This window comes from Choristoneura fumiferana, chromosome 23 (genome assembly GCF_025370935.1).
Source record: "Choristoneura fumiferana chromosome 23, NRCan_CFum_1, whole genome shotgun sequence".
Lineage (NCBI taxonomy): Eukaryota > Metazoa > Arthropoda > Insecta > Lepidoptera > Tortricidae > Choristoneura > Choristoneura fumiferana.
In genome coordinates this window covers 7,942,483-7,962,456 of record NC_133494.1, presented here as the reverse complement: position 1 = coordinate 7,962,456, position 19,974 = coordinate 7,942,483, and the positions used below count along the sequence as shown (strand labels likewise).

General features: G+C 35.3%; 1 protein-coding gene across 7 annotated transcripts in view; it reads right to left on the bottom strand.

Annotated features, from left to right (window-relative positions):
• Nucleotides 1-19,974, bottom strand: part of for (cGMP-dependent protein kinase for) — a 100,929-nt gene that overhangs the window by 24,175 nt on the left and 56,780 nt on the right. For 6 of the 7 annotated variants that reach the window (XM_074105691.1, XM_074105692.1, XM_074105694.1 and 3 more), the window contains one exon: nt 14,167-14,333. In XM_074105691.1, the coding sequence (XP_073961792.1) occupies nt 14,167-14,333 (167 nt within the window). Of the gene's footprint in view, nt 1-337; nt 478-14,166; nt 14,334-19,974 lie in introns of those variants that run through there. The other variant, XM_074105690.1, reaches the window with a different exon arrangement.

Sequence of the window (19,974 nt, the reverse complement as noted above, 5' to 3'; positions counted from 1 at the left end):
TTTAAATCATAATAATAATGTTTTAAACAATACATTGTCATAATGATTTAGCCCGAAGCAGGTATATTCCCATTTCATTCCATGTTCTCCAGAAAAATCAACTATGTATTTTCATTAAAATTCAATAATCTGTGAGCTATGAGCATCAACATTTAAATCAAAAAAGGTACTGTAAGGTTGTTGTAACTAACATAAAGCAAAAATTTAATCCGGAAACTTCAATATCAAGATTAACACTTGAAATCCTTTGAAATTTATCCGAGGCTGTGACAGCTGCAACTTCCGTGAAAAAACATTACAAGCATTAACACTGTATTAAATAAATCACGGCACAAACCACAGTTCATAAACTATTTCACAAATATGAAACTTGACATAAACCGCAGCGCCTTTGTCTCTTTCAAAGAGAACTCGATCACGACTATTTTAAATTCAACGCGAGGCGTCGCACGCGCAGCGACCAATCACGTCAGCGCCGCTCCGCTTACTGCCCTAGTCAAGAATCGACTCCTGCGCACGCACGGTTAACGAGCGCGAGCGAGACAACTATATTGAAAAAGACGCAAGATTACCTGCATTCAAAAGCTCAGGGGAACTTTTTAACAATAACATAACATTGCAAAAGCTAGACAGGCTCCTAGACGGGAGGGATTTTCGGTTACTGACCTATACTGGCAAAAAATACAGAAATAACCCCATTCCGTTAGCAAAAAATAAGTTTCAGTTAATGAATCACGTTCACATAGGTGAGGTAGGTTAATAATGAAATAAAGCAAAATGTTTTAAATATGGATGAAAATGTGTGATTAAAAGAAAAACGTGGGCACGCGACGCATGCCGTGTGAATCAATATTTAAACAACTGGAAATAAATTCAAGATCCATGAAATAAGACGTCAAAGGGCACACACAAAATATGTTTACAAATGTATAAAGGTTCCGTGAAGTGACACAACATATATTTGGAAACAATATGACATACAAGATGACGTCAAGCTATAAACAGTTATTTCCTCTTCCTTAACGTAGCGCAAATCCAGAAGTTTATCTGAAGGGGTTAAGACTGGAATAATAAATGAGAGAACTAGATTTGACCACTTTAAACCGGATCAAGGTACTAAGTGACCGGGTATCGAAGGTCGAAACCTTCAAACTCTTACCGAAAGTGTTTCTGCAATGAGGATGGCTCGTTCCAGTTTATGGCATAATGAAATAAATGTTAATGTGCTTGGTAAATTCAAAGTAGGTACTTATCGTACAAATAGATAAGCACAAAGCAATATGCAATCCTGAAATAAGTACGAAATAATCCTTGATGACAATACCAATAATCGAATAATACAGTGAAAGGAAACCTAAGTACGAGTGTGAAACATTCTTAAATATTTTGCTGCAGCGCCTTGTAGGAATAAATAGGAAATCGCGCTATTGGTATTATCGTTATTTAATATATTCGAGGAATCTAAAAAGTCATAAATAGTGAGCGTGCTAAAATTTGTTTGCAACGTCACTTTACCTCATTCGCTTCTCCAGTAAAAGCAGTTTTATACAAACAGAAAAGCGAGTAGCAATAAAGCTGTCGATAAACATTAAGAGAGAAATTCTAGATAAGATATTGCAAAATGCTAAGACAATTCAGTCGAGCGATGAAAATTGCAAATTGAATGATGGCAATAAAATATGCTACTTGTAACGATTTCTCCCACTAGCAAGTGACGAACATTCCTACCTATATAAGTGTAGACATGAGAGGTAGAATATGAGCCGCTATTGATAAAGTGAGATCACAACTTAAAATAGACGAGACTCAGATTATAAAAACTTTACTGCAGTGTATGCATTCACCACTACGGTTAGAAGTAACTAACAATTAGGTGTAACTAGAGCTATCCCATTCATGTAATATTTCGAAACTACAACTGAATTTTCTAAATTAACTTCCGAGAGAAATGTAGATGTAGTATTTCGCGAACTATCGCAAATGCAGAGAACGAAAGTTCGAAGTAAAAGTAGAGACATGGAAATGTATTTAATGGATGCAAATGTTCATTCGATACCACTGGTGATGTAAATCTGAATCTGACCGCGGTCAAGGCTGCACGAGTCGTGATGATTTCACTTTCACGACATCTAATAATTCTTTACTTTGGCTCCTGTGATTAAAAATATTTGAGGATTGCCTAACTATAAGCAATTACATGGCTATTACTTTCTCAAACATCACTGACTATATATTTAAATTAATTGTATGTACAGTGTACCCGTACCTACTATAAGATTGATATCTGCAATATACATCATTGACATTAAACGTGTGTGTCAGATAATGCTTAAAAATATCTACGTGCCAAATCTATCGGCACCTTCATTTAATAAGCACCTTAACAAAATATATCTCTTGCAAGGCATTTCATTGCCGTTTTTAGCTAGCTCGAACCTAGCCTTAGCAGTAACATATAATAAAAATACATTTAACAGTTTCTGACCCGCCTCCGCTGAACTGTTTCTTCCGCTAGAAAAGCGACAAGCATAAAACATGAAACCCAACGTTGCGTTTACCCCCGATGAGTAAAAACTCTACCGTAAGCAGCGCAACGCACTAAAAACTCACGTTCAATTATTTCAAGGTATTCTTGTTACAAGGATGTCCATTCGAGTATCGAAAAAAATTGCGAAGCCACCTAACTGTGCGATTCCCTAGCCGTTTTCATGTTCATTTCAAATGGATATGATCGTTTGTTTTGTTTAACGGTCGGGCAAATATTTGCTCCTGCGGTTACATCGGAGAATAATTGCGTAAGAAGATTATTACGAAGCTTTCCTTACCGCAGCGTGACTAGGTTCTTTAAACTGAGTTATTTCGCGACATGAATTTTAACTTTGCGAGTTAATTTATATGACAGACGTCAATAAAACGCAACCTCAAACTGGAAATGCTATATAATAAAGGTAACATTCAAATTTACCATTAGAAGTTTACAAGTAACTGATAATATTCCTACTAATTAGTAGGCAAATTACTTTATAGTCAATAATAAGTTATTTTATCTTTCTAATGAAAGCCGAACTAGTAGCTATTACCTACGTTAGTTCCTGTGATCCTGTCCCATGATCGAACAATGCAGTGGAGATAATGCGGTATGCGGGCATTCGGGGCATTCTCCCCTATGCGATGACTTCATGCCCTTAAACATCAATTAATGTTTTCAATGGATGCTCCTTTACTAATTGTCATTCTTTGTGGCAGCCAATTAAAATAATGTTATGAGAATACAGACTGAATTAATCTGTGGTTAAATTAAAGTTGTAACAAAAAATAAAATTTTGAAGTTAAAATAGGTAGGTACGTTAAGTAAATTTAACTAAATAACCTTTACAGTGCTTTCCATGAGTAGTTCGGAGAATAAATTAGAATTGCAATTATTCAGTCTAAATTATCTACTTGAACCCATGAACTCATAGAACCTTACAACAAAGAACCAAACTGTTTGATTCGTCTCAATGGTACTTAATAATCAGGCCAACTAATCAAGCATTTGCGTACATTATGTGATACTGGCAAGAGAAATCGTCAGATATGGATGGACACTTCGCTAGAATGCATGGACGGAAAGATCAGCAACAAATGAAAATACATTCAAGTGAAGATGCACATATCGACTAAAGCAGATAAGCGGCTTAGTGTCTCTACAATTTGTAAGCCTTATGTCCGCCACTTAACTAGGAATTGGAACATGTAATGGATACTAATTGATCCAGTTAGAACAGTGCCATGATTAATGGTATAAAAGAAAAAATGCCGATGTTGAGTTATGGGCACCTGACATGCTATGCTTTTCTCTACCATAATGTTGATAGTGCAGGCTGATACTTTGCAGTAGATAGAATTCATGGAATGTATGTTCATAACAATGAAACACGTTACAATCATTTATTGAAAAAGGGTAATGAAAAGGGTAATGATAACTAATAGAACTATTTCTAAACAATAATAAGTATTTAGTGCGACTCTATGGTGCTCAAGTATTTATTTGAGATCGGATCTTAAAGTCGATGGCATAACAATTTTAAATAGGAAACCATCACTCACTCACAACTACTTACCACTGATTTCACGATAAATTATTCATTGTTTGTCAGACAAGCACTACTTACCAGAATTTCAGAGAGCGAACCCAAAGCCTGAAGAACATTAAGGCCATAGTAATATGATTTTATTGCACAACGTTCTCTCGCCATAAGCGAGTTGCACTTACTTGCAAATGGCCTATTGCCAGAGATTCTACAGAACACTATGTTTCGAAATACATATGAACAATAAATCTAAACCATACAGGAAAAAACTAATTTCATCAACAAACACATATATTGTTATGTAACCAACAGATTTCAAAGTTTAAAAATGGGAAACATCAATGATTTTGTCACTATTAAACATTATACCAATGACCTATTAGATAACCTAACCGTGCGTATAGATAATTTATAACCTTATATAACTTTAAGGAATATTAAAATAATGCTTAACTGTTTTTTGATCATTATTCTAAAATTCAATACCAAATTCGAAACTTATTTCAATACTTATTAAATGATAACACTGACTTTTCTTGACTTTTCAAAGTGTATCACTTACTGTTCATTGTGTAGCTACAATATTAAACTTGTTAAGTAAAGAAAACGGAAACTTGTCAGTTTTCCAGTACGTAAATAGGTATAGCATTTCATTGTCGTTCCGCTATTACTTCAACGTCAGCAAAAACTTCATTGACAATGCATGATCGGCCTTGAAAGCCGAGATCGAGACCTTGTCCACTTTTTGTCGACTGGTAGAACACAAAAAATCAACAGAAACAGAAAGGATGACGTCACTCTTAATATCTTGTCACTATTTCGAGATGATTACCCCTTCTACTTCAGTCTTTATCTAAGTGAAAGAGACAGTTTAGTTCAAACTAGACTAGATAAACGGCTGTTTCGAATGATGATCTTTACCAGTTATTACCAATGGTGGCTTGTTTTGAAGTCTGATGTTAAAGTGAAAGTGTAGTCAAGTTACCTTGATCACGCATAATTTGCGCAGCCCATGCTTATGGTGGCCGATGGGATAATAGGCGGCTATTTGAGTTGGCAACGCGTGGCGGCTGTTATGGCACGAGTCGCTGGTAATTTACCTGCCCTGACTTAGCGGAATGTAACACTTTAGTGCTCGACTGTATATTTACGCGTGTTCATACTTTCGTTCTTTTCTAACAGTTTCTTTAACGTGAAAATGAGACGCAACTGACTGAACACGCAATAAAGAATGCTGTCGTTTCAGAAGGTTTAAGGTTATATTATTGGCAGGTTTCTGTGGAATTAAATATAGTGGCGATTCAATATTCTCTGTTGGTCGTAATATGTTTTGTTTGAACTAAAAAAAAATGACTCCGTAAAGACCCGCTAAAAACGTATCTACCTACTACCTATCGTTGTAGACTGAAGTATTATAATATATTATAATGTAGGTAATCCCGGGTTCGATCGAACCTAAGACACTGCCTGGGAGGCCACAGGATCTTCTCTCCTAGCGCATCTTCGGTGGAAATAGTGTGAATTAGCAAGGATGTGTGTTGTGTGAGACAGGAATTGAAATATGGTTTAGTATATCACTAACTAAATTTCTGCATTCAGAGATTATTAGCGATATATAGCGATTAATAGCGGCTCTAGCGATAGGTCGCGGGAAGTCTAGAAAAAAAATTTTTTTTTGATTGAAACGGGCCAGAACTAATCACGATTGTAATAGGTACGGTATTTGACTATTTTGTATATTGTTTTATATATTAAAAATACACAATGCGTGTTATCGAATAGAGAAACATTTTTTAAGCTACCTTTACAAATAACAAAGTTAAGTATGAGGGTTTGAAATTTAAGATTAGACAGAGCAAGACACACTGGCATGTGACGTCACACGCCAGTAGGTACCGCCATACTTGCTGCATAGAGAAAAGCATTTGAGAAAGAGACAGGTATATAGACTTTTCAAAAAATCACTATAAATCCAATTTTCAACCGATTTAAGTTTTCTCTTCGCTAAACATTGTCTGTATATCTATATTTTCATAATAATATTAAGATATGGCAAATTCAGGAGTTGTCAAATACCGTATTCTCGTCCCACCTCGTCTTGTCTCGCCGTTAGAAAAGCACCTTTACACGAGATGTCACTCAAAATACATTAAGATTTAGGCTGCGGTTTAACCTATATCTTCCTTTTTATTCGGTTTGTCAAGGAAAACTTCGAAATGCAACTTAATGGTGATTTAATGACGGATTAGATTAACTTGACCAATGACCTTGATGTCATTCTCCGGCATTGTATTACATGGAAAGTTGGGTTATAAATATCCTAGATGTAGATTAGAAAGTACGCAAGTTGAAAAGTGAATCGTCGGAGAGTAAAATAATTATAATGGGTAGTTATTGTCCGTCTTATAAAGACAAAATTCTGACTAAAATATACTGGAACGGTTTCATAATTGGCTTAACGATTTGATATTTTAGTTTGAATTTAGCTCGGCATGTTTCTTAAATTCAGTAGCAATAAGAACAGAAGGAACTTCGTGGCGCTAAATTAGAATGTATATGTGCGTCGAGCCACCTTTAGTGACCCGACAAGTGCTGAGTGGACTCCTTTTTCGGGTGCAAGCTTCCACACCATGTTTTCCTTCACCCTAAAGCTCATAGTGAAATGAAATTAAATGAAAAAAAAAATATTCGAGACAAAATATCACTATACAAAACGAAAAAGGAAAAAGTAAAACTATGTGCCCGAAATGGTTTACTAATGTTTCGGCGAAAATTATGAAGCAAATTATTAGCTCCCAAACTATTTATCCCATGTTTTTAATTAGGCAAAATTTAATTTCCCAACTCAACATTTCGCACTGATGTCATTCACCAACTAATGATTTGATAAATTATTATTATGCAAAGAATATTTCGTCAAATGTATTGATTGGTATTCCTTAATTTAGCAAGCAAACAAGCAAGCAAACTGTTCTGTTACAAAAATATAACTAACATCGAAGGCTACACTACACTTTAATGTTAATCTCGCTCGGGATTCGTCGATTTTCTTCGTTTTTCTCAATGAGGAAGAAAAAGAAAACCGATCGTCTGTTTCGAGTTCCGGACGACATTATGATATAACAAAATTATTATTATCAATCATATCTACGAAGTTAGTAAATAGGGGTTAAAATATTACGAATATGTTTTGTAATGTCACAAACGTTACGCAAACATTACTTGTCACGTAGAAAAGAGAATGAGTCAGACGCGTGGGTCACGCAGCATGTCACAAAAGCTGGGCTTATGCACGCCCTTACTTGGTTTGGGTCCTTATTGTGTATAACTGTCGGTTTCAGAGACGTCAATTTTACCATCATCATCATCATATCTCGTTGGACGTCCACTGCAGCACTGTTGAACATAGCCCAGCTGCTCGTCAATTAGTATTGGATCGCAAATCAATAGAATATCAATATATCCATACTAATATTATTAATGCGAAGGCCAACCACTTTTTTGCGGCACTTGCGGTCGAAACCTTTGGGCCGAGTGTATAGATTAGCTACCCAAAATTTTAGTTTCCCAATATTTTTAGTTCCATTCGCCCCACTTTTTTATTTTCCTATGCGGTTTTGTTACAATTAGGTTATTTCTTAGGACGCATTAATTTCTAACCGTTTTTGTTGCTAGACGTATTTTTTGTACTATGGACACTAGGCAACGGATAAACATACTTATATAGATAAATACATACTTAAATACATATTAAACATCCAAGACCCGAGAACAAACATTCGTATTATCCATACAAATATCTGCCCAGGCCGGGATTCGTACCCGGGACCTTAAGCATTGTAGTCAGATGCTCTAACCACTTGGCCATCCGGTCGGTGATAGGGCTTAGTAATGATATGATCCCTATTGATAACTTTATAGACAAAATATAAACCTCTTTAGAAATATGTATACTTTTTACTACTTACTATGAAAAACGTGTTTTTGCATTGACAACTGCAATGTCACTGAGGCAAATCTACATATATATTAATTATTACTGAAAGAAGAAGAATATATTTATCTTTAATTTAACTGACATTGGCCCAAGCCTTATGGCCGCCATTAAGAGGAATAAATAAATATTACTGAAAGATGTTTATATTTTCGTAAATCATGGAAGATAATCACCAAACTCTCGGTGGCTCGACTGGAGAATGCCAAATTAGATTTTTAAAAAGTACACATGGGGGGAGGATTTTAGTGCGAGGGGGATACCGGCACTATCTAAAACGCACGAACAAAAAATCTCGCACGTCCATATGGGTGTGCCATTTAAAAGGAATGTGCAAAGGTTCAGTGGTTTTAGACGCGACACAAAAGTCCATTCTGAAAGACAAAAAACACTGCTGTGTTCCAGACTTTGAGAGCTTAGACATCGAGCTCAATATAATTGACTTAAAGCAGAAAGTGGCTACTGATTACCGGCCAATTCCGACGCTTTTCAGGGAACAAATGGCCCCACTAAAATCGCTAGAACACGCGGATAAACTACCGACATTTCATAAGGTGAGAGATTCTTTGTACAAGGCTCGACAAAAATCCACCCAAAAGTCACAGTTCGACAATTTTGAAGATATTGCTATACCTGAAAACATAGCTAAAAATTTCGATGTGTTCAGGACACTGACATTTTGATATGTATAACTGGCGAATGTAAAGACTGGATTACAGGCTTGAAGACTTATTTTATAGACGGGACCTTCAAAAGTGTACCTAAACCGTTTATTCAGTTATACAGAATACATGTGGACATCCGTTCTGATGAAGAACATACAAAAGTCGTGCCTTGTTTGCATTACTGCCTGACAAGTGGTAATGCACATATGAGAGGTTGTTCAAGGCAGTGGAACAAAATATACCAACTTTTCGGCCAGAATTCATAAAAGTTGACTACGAAATCGGTGCAATAAAATGCTCTCCGGTCTATCTTCCCGTCAGCCGCCATCAGTGGTTGTTATTTCCATTATTCACAGGCCCGTTACAAAAATGCAGACATCTTTGGGACAACCAGTAGTCGAGAAGGGGCTAGGCATGTCGCAAAGTGTGCAGCATTAGCTCATTTACCGCGTTGAAAATTCATGAAGGGTGGATGATTATATCGGCAGCGTCACCACAGATGTCTGAAATAACACGGTTTAATGAGTATATGATTAAACAGTGGCTAAAATGGACATGGTTTCCATAATGTCGTGCTATGGGCACAGGCATAGTAGAACTAACAACGTGGTCGAAAGCTGGCACAAAAAAATGAATAACAGAATACATAATAACGCCAACTAATTGTATTTTTTGAGCGATTTACGGAAAGAAGCGTTGGATGTAAATTACATTAACCTGCAAAACGAAATAAGAAGTGATATTTTTCAAAAACGCAACAATAAGTATTAGATGATGGACAACAAAATTCAGTCAATCGTAAATAATTACCTGCAGGCTCCGATCAACGATTATAATATCCTCATTAGATAAATGTATAACACTTTTATCGATTCTTAAATATTAAATATAATTAAAGTTAAACATACATATAAGTCTATAATCACAGGTTTTATTATTTGTTTCATATTAAATACTTAAATCGTGAAATAGTTTTCTTTATGGTAAAACTTTTTTATAAGTAGTAATATGGTGACAGAATAATTTTATAGTATGTGATATGTGATAAAACAATATTGAGAACTGGTTCTACGGGTAAAACAGATGCATGAGGATAATGCGGACTAGGAGACAAAACGCATGAAAAAAAATACGTCTAGCAACAAAAACGGTTAGAAATTAATGCGTCCGAAGAAATAACCTAATGGTACAAACAACAAATGGTGTAACACAACTGCATAGGAAAATAAAAAAGTGGGGAAAAACGCGAATGGAACTAAAAATATTGGGAAACAAAAATTTTGGGTAGCTAATCTATACACTCCAAAGAGCAGGTTTTTTCTATATGTGGTCTACCACCCTAAAGTTAATAATCGTTTGCATGTCATAAAACAATAATGCCAATAGACGTGTCTGTCAACTTGAAAGTTCGACTTTAGCGACATACTCATTTGATAGGAACTTGTTTAAAAATTGATAGACCACTTATTTGGCTGATGGTACAATGCCCCGCGCTGCGCTGCCTTTGGAAGAGGAAGCCCGTTTTAGTTAATTTTATGTGTTTTTTATTTTTATTTTTATGTAAATATTCATTGTTTAAATAAATAAATTCGTCCATCCCTAAAAAAAATTAGGGTTCCGTCACAATATGCGAAAGTGTGTGTGTTTGTATGTTTCTCGCGTCGAAACGGAGCGACGGATCAAAGTCAAAGCCAAAGTATCTTTATTCAATTTAGGCTATATAACAAGCACTTATGAATGTCAAAAAAAATCTACCACCGGTTCAGAAAAAACTCTGTTGAGAAGAATTCGGCAAGAAACTCAACGAGGTATATATTTTTTTAAACAGATTTACAATATGATTAAGTGATATTACGTATACATCACAAGTATTTAACACAACTTTATTTTTAACACAGTAGGATCGCTATTTGAAGGGATCGCTAATGCGGATAGGAATTATTTCCAAATATCCCTGTCCAATACTGTCCATGATATAATCATTAACTTTATAATACACCTTAGATATTAATTTCTTCTTGACAATAGATCTGAATTTTGTATCCGTTTCTTTTGTAATATTTTTTTGAATTTTTTTATAATAAAGTATGCAACTTCCCAGAAACGGCTTTTTGGTTTTAGCCAGTCTGTAAGATAGAACTTTAAGTTTCCCTGTGTTTCTAGTATTATAGCCTTTGGCTTATTGACGTTAGTAGGAACGACGTTAGTGGAAAAATCGACGTGATTTTTGGCTTTAGTAGTAGAGTGACATAGGCTACTTTTTATCCCGGAAAAATGCACAGTTCCTGAGGGAACAGCGCGCAATAAGCGAACTCCACGCGGGCGAAGCCGCGGGCAAAAACTGGTTTTTTCATAACTGTCCCACTAATCCGACTAACCCACTAATATTATATATGATAAAGTTTAATTGTCTAGACGTTTGTGTAAAATATTACATTTCAATGAAATTTGGCACAAACTGGATTAACATAGATTCTGGAAAATTGTAATGTCCCCGCGGGACGGAACAAAGTCGCGAGCAACAGCGGATAACTTTTAAAAAGTTAAAGACCTGATTTTTATGAAACTTAATTTTCTACTTAAAAATATCCACTTGGGAGCTACCCGCCGCGTAGTACGCGGTGCTACCGTATACATACGTACCTCTACAGACCTCATGCAATAAATTTCTGACACATTGGATGAAGTTTTTCTGAATATTGACAATGTGATCCATAGAAAAAAATGCTACATCTACTTAATTGCTGCGTGTGACAGAATAGTAAGTCCTATAGCCTTTTTTTCATAATATGGTTCACATAGCCGATATTTAGAAACTTCATAGTTTCGCAATGCGCCAGGATTGACTTCTTAACTGCTTGACTGTAAGAGATCTAATTTGAGAGTGACTAGAAGCGCTCTCTATTGAGAACGCTACGAGTGAGTACAGCGATGGTTCTTAGACATGTTTTACCAAAATCGGTTCAGCCGTTTTTGAGATATTGAACTTTTCCCAAAATAGTCACCATGATGGTTTGCACCAATGCTGAACCAACGACCACGATTATCTAACTAAAGCGTGTAGCACCTCAAAAGAACAATAAAATAAAAAAAATAAAAAAAATATCATGGGACACTTGACACCAATTGACCTAGTCCCAAACTAAGCAAAGCTTGTACTATGGATACTAGGCAACGGATAAACATACTTATATAGATAAATACATACTTAAATACATATTAAACATCCAAGACCCGAGAACAAACATTCGTGTTATTCACACAAATATCTGCCCCGGCCGGGATTCGAACCCAGAACCTCAAGCTTCGTAGTCAGGTGCTCTAACCACTTAGCCATCTGGTCGTCAATCACAATCCCACGGGAAATAAATAATCTTTATTGTGGAAGTTAGATTGTTAGTAACGTAATATTTCCTATATTTCAGTTTCTAAACCACGTTTTTGTACAAATTTCTACGCGGAAATTGCAGTCATAGAAGGAAGTAGGTGTACACAATAAATATTTTAAATTCATAGAGTTCAAGGAATGTTCAAGTTTTTGCTTCCTTATTGAAATGTAACTAATACGCCAACTAAACAAACAACAAAATAAATAAATAAAACATTGGGTAGAGAAGTCCTTCTTGTTTAGTTTAGATTAAAGTATAAATAGATGCGTCTGCTGGTTAACTGAGTTTAAATGAAATGAATCGGTATTTCATTTAGCAACTGTCTAGATAGTTTGAGGTAAGTTTATTCTTATTTTATGTTTGGGCATTCGTCGGATATAAGTACTGCGTTAGGTATAACGTTCACTCATTCACACATGAAGTACTTAATTTTTTGGTTGATGACTCTTATTGGATTCAAAAACGTAAAATCTTTACTGAATCCAGGCGTTACTTTGCGGTGGTCCGTATCAATGAACTATTAATAATTAGGTATTTTGCTCACTTGTGAGGTCTTGGACTTGACCTTTGCTTTGCTTAAAATGAAATCTGGTCGAAGCGTAGTGTGGTGTAGGTGATAGTTGGGTTTTGTGATTTGTGTGTTCTTAAGAGTGGAGGAGGAGCTGCATGAACACACATAGGTATATTGTATAGACACAGTTATCGTAAGGTAATAAAACAACAGTAGAAAGCCGAACGATCTACATTGCACGAAGGAGGCCAATCAAGCTAAAAGAAATTTTCTAAATTCCCTTTTTTATAATATCGCACGAGCATCGGAAAACTAGTCTCGGGCAACCCGTCATAGGAAAAGCGCGTCGCTGCCTGCTTTTCCGCTTTCTCGCACAGCACTCAACAGGGAAAGTTCCTAGTTCTCGTCGTAACATAGCAGTGTTTACTTTAAACCCTAATGTAATTCACATTATTTTTAATACTTAATTAAGGCTACATATTTTAATATCGAAAGTTAAAATGTTTACGGGTAAAATGTCGGTGTTCAAAATATCCAAAAATTAAAATATCCACTGTATCGAAATATCGAAAATTAAAATAACGAAAGTTTATATTAATTAATTAAGTATTACATGGGCCAACTATTTTTCCGACACTTTGGGCGTCTCCTGCGTTACCAAAATTGTCTCTGGCGTTACCAAAAAATCGTACTTACAACAAGATATTTCACGGTTTAATAGGTTGAACCTACGTAGGATGGCATGTATTCATGTACACCATCTATTAAATTACAGAAATAACATGTTTACTTACAAAAATCTGCAATTGTTTGAAAAATGTCGCGGACAGATTAGTGTCGGTAAAAAAGTTGATTGGCCCACATGTCTATGGATTATTCATTATTGAGATGATTTTCCGTGAAAAAGACTTTTTAGCTCTGCGCGCGTACCTATTAGAATGCAGATTGTTGTAAGTACTTAGGTATCTGATATTTTCATACTAATATTATAAATGCGAAAGTGTTGTGTGTTTGTATGTTTTTCCGTCTTTCACGTTGAAACGGAGCGACGGATCGACGTGATTTTTGGCATAGATAGTTTATACAATGTAGGCCAGAAAATGACATAGGCTACTTTTTATCCCGGAAAAATGCACTGTTCCTAAGGGAACAGCGCGCGATAACCGAATTCCACGCGGGCGATGCCGCAGGCAAAAGCTAGTAACAGTGTAATAACAAAATTATACTAGATAAATTCTTATTTAGATTAAATTTCATTTTCCAGCGTCCTTACAAACACTATAATTCTTTTTATTACAATTTTAGTGAACTAGTGCCATCTACATTCAGATAACGAAACCAAAACACTACGTTGTGTTAAGCGCCATCTCGCGGCAAATAGCAGTTCTAATATTATTTAACTTAGCAGTGCGATAGTTTCATCAATAAGCACTAGATGGCGTAGCAGTATCCAAACCACAAAATTAGTTTTACTATTCGACACGAGATGGCGTATAAAAAACTTAACTTAATAATTCGCTAAAATACAACTAACCTTCCATAACATACACGATGCTGCCGACATCTCCCTCTTTGATGATGAGACTGCCTGCTGCATATTCCACTGGATACATGCAATCCACAATTTCGCGGATTTGCGTCATCTCAAGATTCTTCATGAAGTCATTGTCTAGTATAGCACCCTTGATCAACTCCCGCGATCTGAAAATTGACAAATAAATTTATGAGATTTGGTTTCAAATTCTACATAAAAAATCATTGAAAGACTTTTTGCAGCTTTGAATTTAAAATTACATAGAAGTGTATTTAAACCTGTAATATTTATTTAATTCGTGGATTACGGAAAGGACTTAACGGTTCCGATGACATTTGCTATTTTGGGTTTGCCAGGAGTGAAAAATGGATTTAGTTTGGTCTTATCACTGGGAAAACGCGTGTTTTCGAGATTTACCCCCTGTTTCACCATCCATTGATTAAATTTATTTGACAAATACATGTGATGCCGTCTGTTTGTTTTGTTCGAATGGACGAAGACGACATCACATTTATCCGTCACATAAAATTAATCAATAGGTAGTGAAACAGACCCTTAAAACAACAGAAAAATTGAAAACCCTCGCACCTGTAATTCAAAGTTCAATATCTCATAACGGCTGAATCGATTTTAATTAAATTTACTTAGCTAAGAACCATTTCTATTAAGAGTCGCCAGTACGCTCGCCGCTGATCGCATTTGCATACAAAAGTAGTTTTGTTCTAATTTACAAAAACACACTGAAACAAAATAAAACTTTGCGACTATAATGGGAGCAGCTATTTTGATGCTTATAATTAATTTTCATTCATATTCAATGTAACAAAATAAAATCACATTAATTTTAAGTTTTGTATGAGAAATGGAAATGCGTTACTTATTGTTGTTTATTTTAACCACAGTTTTAACCAAACCTAATATAAGCATCGTAATGGCTGCTCCCATTATAGTTGCAAAGTTGCGTTTTGAGCTGTAGTGCTGCTTGTAAATTAGAACGAAACTACGTATGTCTAGGGACGCGAGCGTACTGGGGCCTTTTAAAAACCTCATCATTCTCAGTCCATCCGTTCAAGAGTTATGATTGTGGCATCATCACAGACACGTTAATTAAACGGGTGGGAGTAAAAAAAACACTTTCGAGCTAAAGCTCGCGCGCCCAGATACTTTAGCTTTCACGATTAAAACGCTGAACCGATTTTGACATAAAGATAGTTTTAGGGACCATGAGAAGGCCAAATTATGTAAGCTTAGCTTTTATCCCGGAAAATCATACAGTTTCCACGGGCGCGGAAATTGCGGGCTACACCTAGTAAACTGTATAGTATAACTTAAAATAATAATAATAATCCATTTATTTCAGGCAGTAATAATACCATAAAGACTAACAAATTGATAAAAAAACAATATAGGACGCTGTTTTGCAATACTGAGTCAACTCACTGTCATTTTGCAATAATATGTTAAACTGTTAAAATTATTTTCTAAGGGTGACATTATATTGCAGAATTAATCAGAGTTGACACACTATTGCAAAACAGCGTCCGACCCATTTAAAACTAGTGATGGGTCTATATTAATTCGCATAAATTAATTGTCATAATTGAAATTGGCATAACGTTATTTCTCATAATTATTAATTAGCGTAACATTAATTCGAATAACTGAATACGCATACTGTAAATGCACATACTATGGATTGGCATAACGGTAAGTTGGCATAAATTTAATTAGCATAACATTACTTTGCATAATTATAAAAGAGTATAAACATACAATGATTATTTTAATGAAATTGAAAATTTAATTTGTCAAAAAATTTATAAAGTGAAAAAATATTGTTATACGTAAAATGATTATAGATTTATTTACTCAATTCAATTAGATCTGAGAAGTACTATACCTACTATGTGAAAATATCTATTACTAGGCTATCATAAAAAAATACCAAACATCGAAGGCCCCCTAACCTAACCCTAAGCTAAGGTGACCCTAAACTGACCGAGTCGGTTTTGCCCTGAACAAGCTAGTTCACAGCAGTTATTTTATAACAGTTTAAGTTATAGCTAATAATGTTATGCATATTTCAATTATGCGGATTCATTATTATGCTGAATAAGTGTTGTTTTTTTATAATTATGAAGTTCGCTGTTATGCACAATTATTTATGCCAAATCTGTTATGCGAAAACATATTAGGACTATTAATGTTATGCGAAATAAGGGGCACCCACTAGTGAAAGGTAATTGTAGAAGTAAATAACTATCTTGGTCTGTCTTTTTTGCTACCTATCCGCAGTAGGTATTACATTATTACACATAAGATGTAGGTAGCATAAACTACAAGCAAATAATAACGGTGGGTCATTATTATAACAACCATATAATGTTTTCATCAATCTCAGTCGGGTTACAGATTATGGGAAAATTTATAGCAGCAGTTTGAAGGGTATTTTCATTATGTTTATTATTTTCAACCTTGTGCTAGGAATCGTCCAATCTACATAATGTACGTCGTCATCTTGGCCTATGTGTCCCGCTGCAGGGCACAGGCTTCCTATCGGAATAGGAGGACTTGGGCCATAGCTCTCACGCATATAATGCACGTTAATTATTTAAAATTTGAAATCAATTCAGCTAATGAAAATGGTTGGATTTTGGCTTGCAAGATTTTCACATTAATCAAAGACTTAAGACACAAGTTGCAAAAAAAAGTGGTTGCTGTATTGCAAGTCTTGATTCCTTTTACCGTTGTATTTATACATTTTTGTTATTTATAAATGCTAATAGATCGCCCAGGATCGACCGACCTGGCGCATGAGAACGAGGAGGGCCGACCCCAAATAATGGGAAGAGGCACAGAAAGAAGAAGAAGAAGAGATAAATGCTAATAAAGAAAACTTAGTTTTCGCAAATTTATTTGGTCACTCAAGCATCGTTTGGGTACCCTGAGCATTCTGGAACCCAATGACTGAACTGAATCATTCCGTACTTTTGACTTATTCTGTTTATTTCATAACATAAACAACTGTGCTCTAAAGATACGCTCGGAGTGTACCTACATACTTTTTGTGTTTTCTTTTTTATATTTAAATGTTTAGATTTTTATTTCTTTGCCGATAAGTTAATAACTTGGTTTATTGCATAACGACGAGATATATGATTGATTAAATTAAATGCTTCCTCGATCAATGAGTATGAAGTTTACAATTTATATTTTTACGATCTTGATAACTGCAATCTAGGTAGGTGCACCTCATTTTTAATTTCAATTTGGATTTTATGAAAGTATTTATAGCGATGAAATAAAACACAATGACGTAAACTAATAAAGCCATGTATTTTCGAATTGATGATAAAAGATAAATGAAATAATCTCTTGACCGCTTCTTATCGGATTTGCCAATTTATTAAATTAAATGCATTGGGAGTGGCGCCACTGTCGTGTAATTGAGCGAAACGCGAAAGTGGCGTCATTAGTTCCAGTTTTGCCCACCGGAACAGGTTATGTTTGTTACGTGATAAAGTCAAGAATGGCGTTGTAGAAAAAATAACAATGGCATGTAATATTTCCGGAAGCAAAACGTGCCCAGCGTCAGGGAACAACTGCGTTGTAGTTTCAAATCTTGATGATAGGGTCAGAGTGATATAAGTTACGAATCCGGTTAATGTGCGACCGAGAATTTGTCGACCCGGTATGTATGGTAAGTACCAAAGTATTTCACCCCTCATTGAAAAAAATACGTTTTCATGTCTAGAAAGTTTTGAAGGGTGCGATTAATGTACGAAATGTAATTGTCCGGGAATGAACGACCGGATAATTCGGGTCTTTATTTATGGCAAATTGCATGAAGGCATGAAATATAAATACTCGTTCGTACGTTAACCGCGCCCGTAAGTACTCTATGAATGATAAATAAAATAAAATAAGTGTATTCAATGTTTTTGTTTGTACCTAGAGTAGAAGAGGGAATTTTACCTGCCCGATTAAAAATAATCTTTCTCCAACAGAAAGCTATAGGTATGAAAACGACCTGTTGTACCTATGTATACCTAGTGCCATTCACGAAGACGAGTGATTTTGTCATAAGATAAGAACCACAGCACGCGTCATCGTGAATGGCTCTACCTTATAGTAAGTATAGATGTAGTGAAAAAAGATTTTACACAGGCCAGGTCTTTACATAAAGACTTTGACATGGAAAACCATTCTCACTTAACTATAGTAACGCGTCCGTGTAGAAAAATCGACGTTCCATATTCGAAAAATGACTTAAGTCCCATATCAATTCTGTGCACTACTCTTTGAGTATTCTAGATAAATACTCAAAGGCACTACTACATACAAAAGGTCATCTTTTTTATCTATATTATCGCTGATTAACATAAGCTATTTTTATTCTGGGAAAGCAAAATTTCCGCTTGATTAAAGCGTATTTCTACAGCTAAATAGTGTATTTGTGAGGGAGACAGACGTCTTGATTATTCGTCGTATCGACTGTCAGCATTGAGATCTATGTACCTTACGGCACTAGACCAGCTACGAGTATTTAGAACAAAATGCGCGGCGCATCAACCATCAATATTACTTTGACACAACCCACGGACGTCAACAAACTATAGTGAAACGTTCACTAAACTGCACTGTGAACTAATTTTGTGCGTTGTTTTGATGTAAGAAACATGCAGTCTATATATGTTATGTATACGTAGATGTCGATGACTGTCAGTTAGGTATATTTATTGTCAATTTAACTTACTGTTGTTGCTGTTGTTTTACTTTGCAAATGAGACGATGTCTACCCAAAGGTTGAATGAATTTACACCTTTTATTATATCCGTAAATAGTTATTTTTATCAAGTCATGTAACTATATTCATATGTACAAATAGTTATTTACATAGTAAATGGTATATTCAAATTTATTTATAAGAGCGCTGTTTAATTGAGTCGGGTTCATTGTCACAGACACAAATTTAAAAACAATGCATTACCAAATATGTATCAAACTGGCCAATAAATTGTCATTCATAATGTGTATAAACAACTCTGGCCATTTTTTATTAGATTTACGTTTAGTACACACCTACTACAAATGGCACAAACAAAAATTGCATCGAAGATATCATTATAGTAATCTTCAAAATACCTATAAATCAAAACGCACCCATATCGAACAATATTTCCGTATATAGGCTAAGATTTATCTCCTCAGTCGTGACACAGCCGATGGCGAGGACAAACTTGAGGTTTGTACCGTACGCAATTATACCAAATGGGCTCACTCCAAGGTACCCCGGCTAACACATGTCGACCTCGAATAAGCAGTCCCATTGGAAATGTTAAATATGAAATTCAATCATGTGATTGATAGATGACAGTATCGACAGAGTACGAATGAGAACAGGAGCCTACTAACAAACAGTCTAATTAAGCATTGTACTAAAGCAAAGCCAACTAGACGGGATAAATTCATGAGACAGAAAAGGAGCACATATCAGACCAAGATGACTATACTCAGTCTCGTTGGCTTTGCTTTACATTGCTTAAAGGGTCATACTCGTACTGAATTAGCTTTAACTTCATAAAAACTTCTAATAAATAGGACCAAACTAGTGATCCTTGGACGCAAACTGAAAAGTTACTTATTTATTTTGTCTTATTTTTCTGTCACCTCCATAGAAACGAGTCAATCGGTTTTCATCTGTAATTCAATAAACTTCTCATATAAACTATTGTAAATTTTGTAACATATTCATTAAAAACATATCTGAATGGCAACTAAATATGTTTAACTTCTTATGACAGAAAT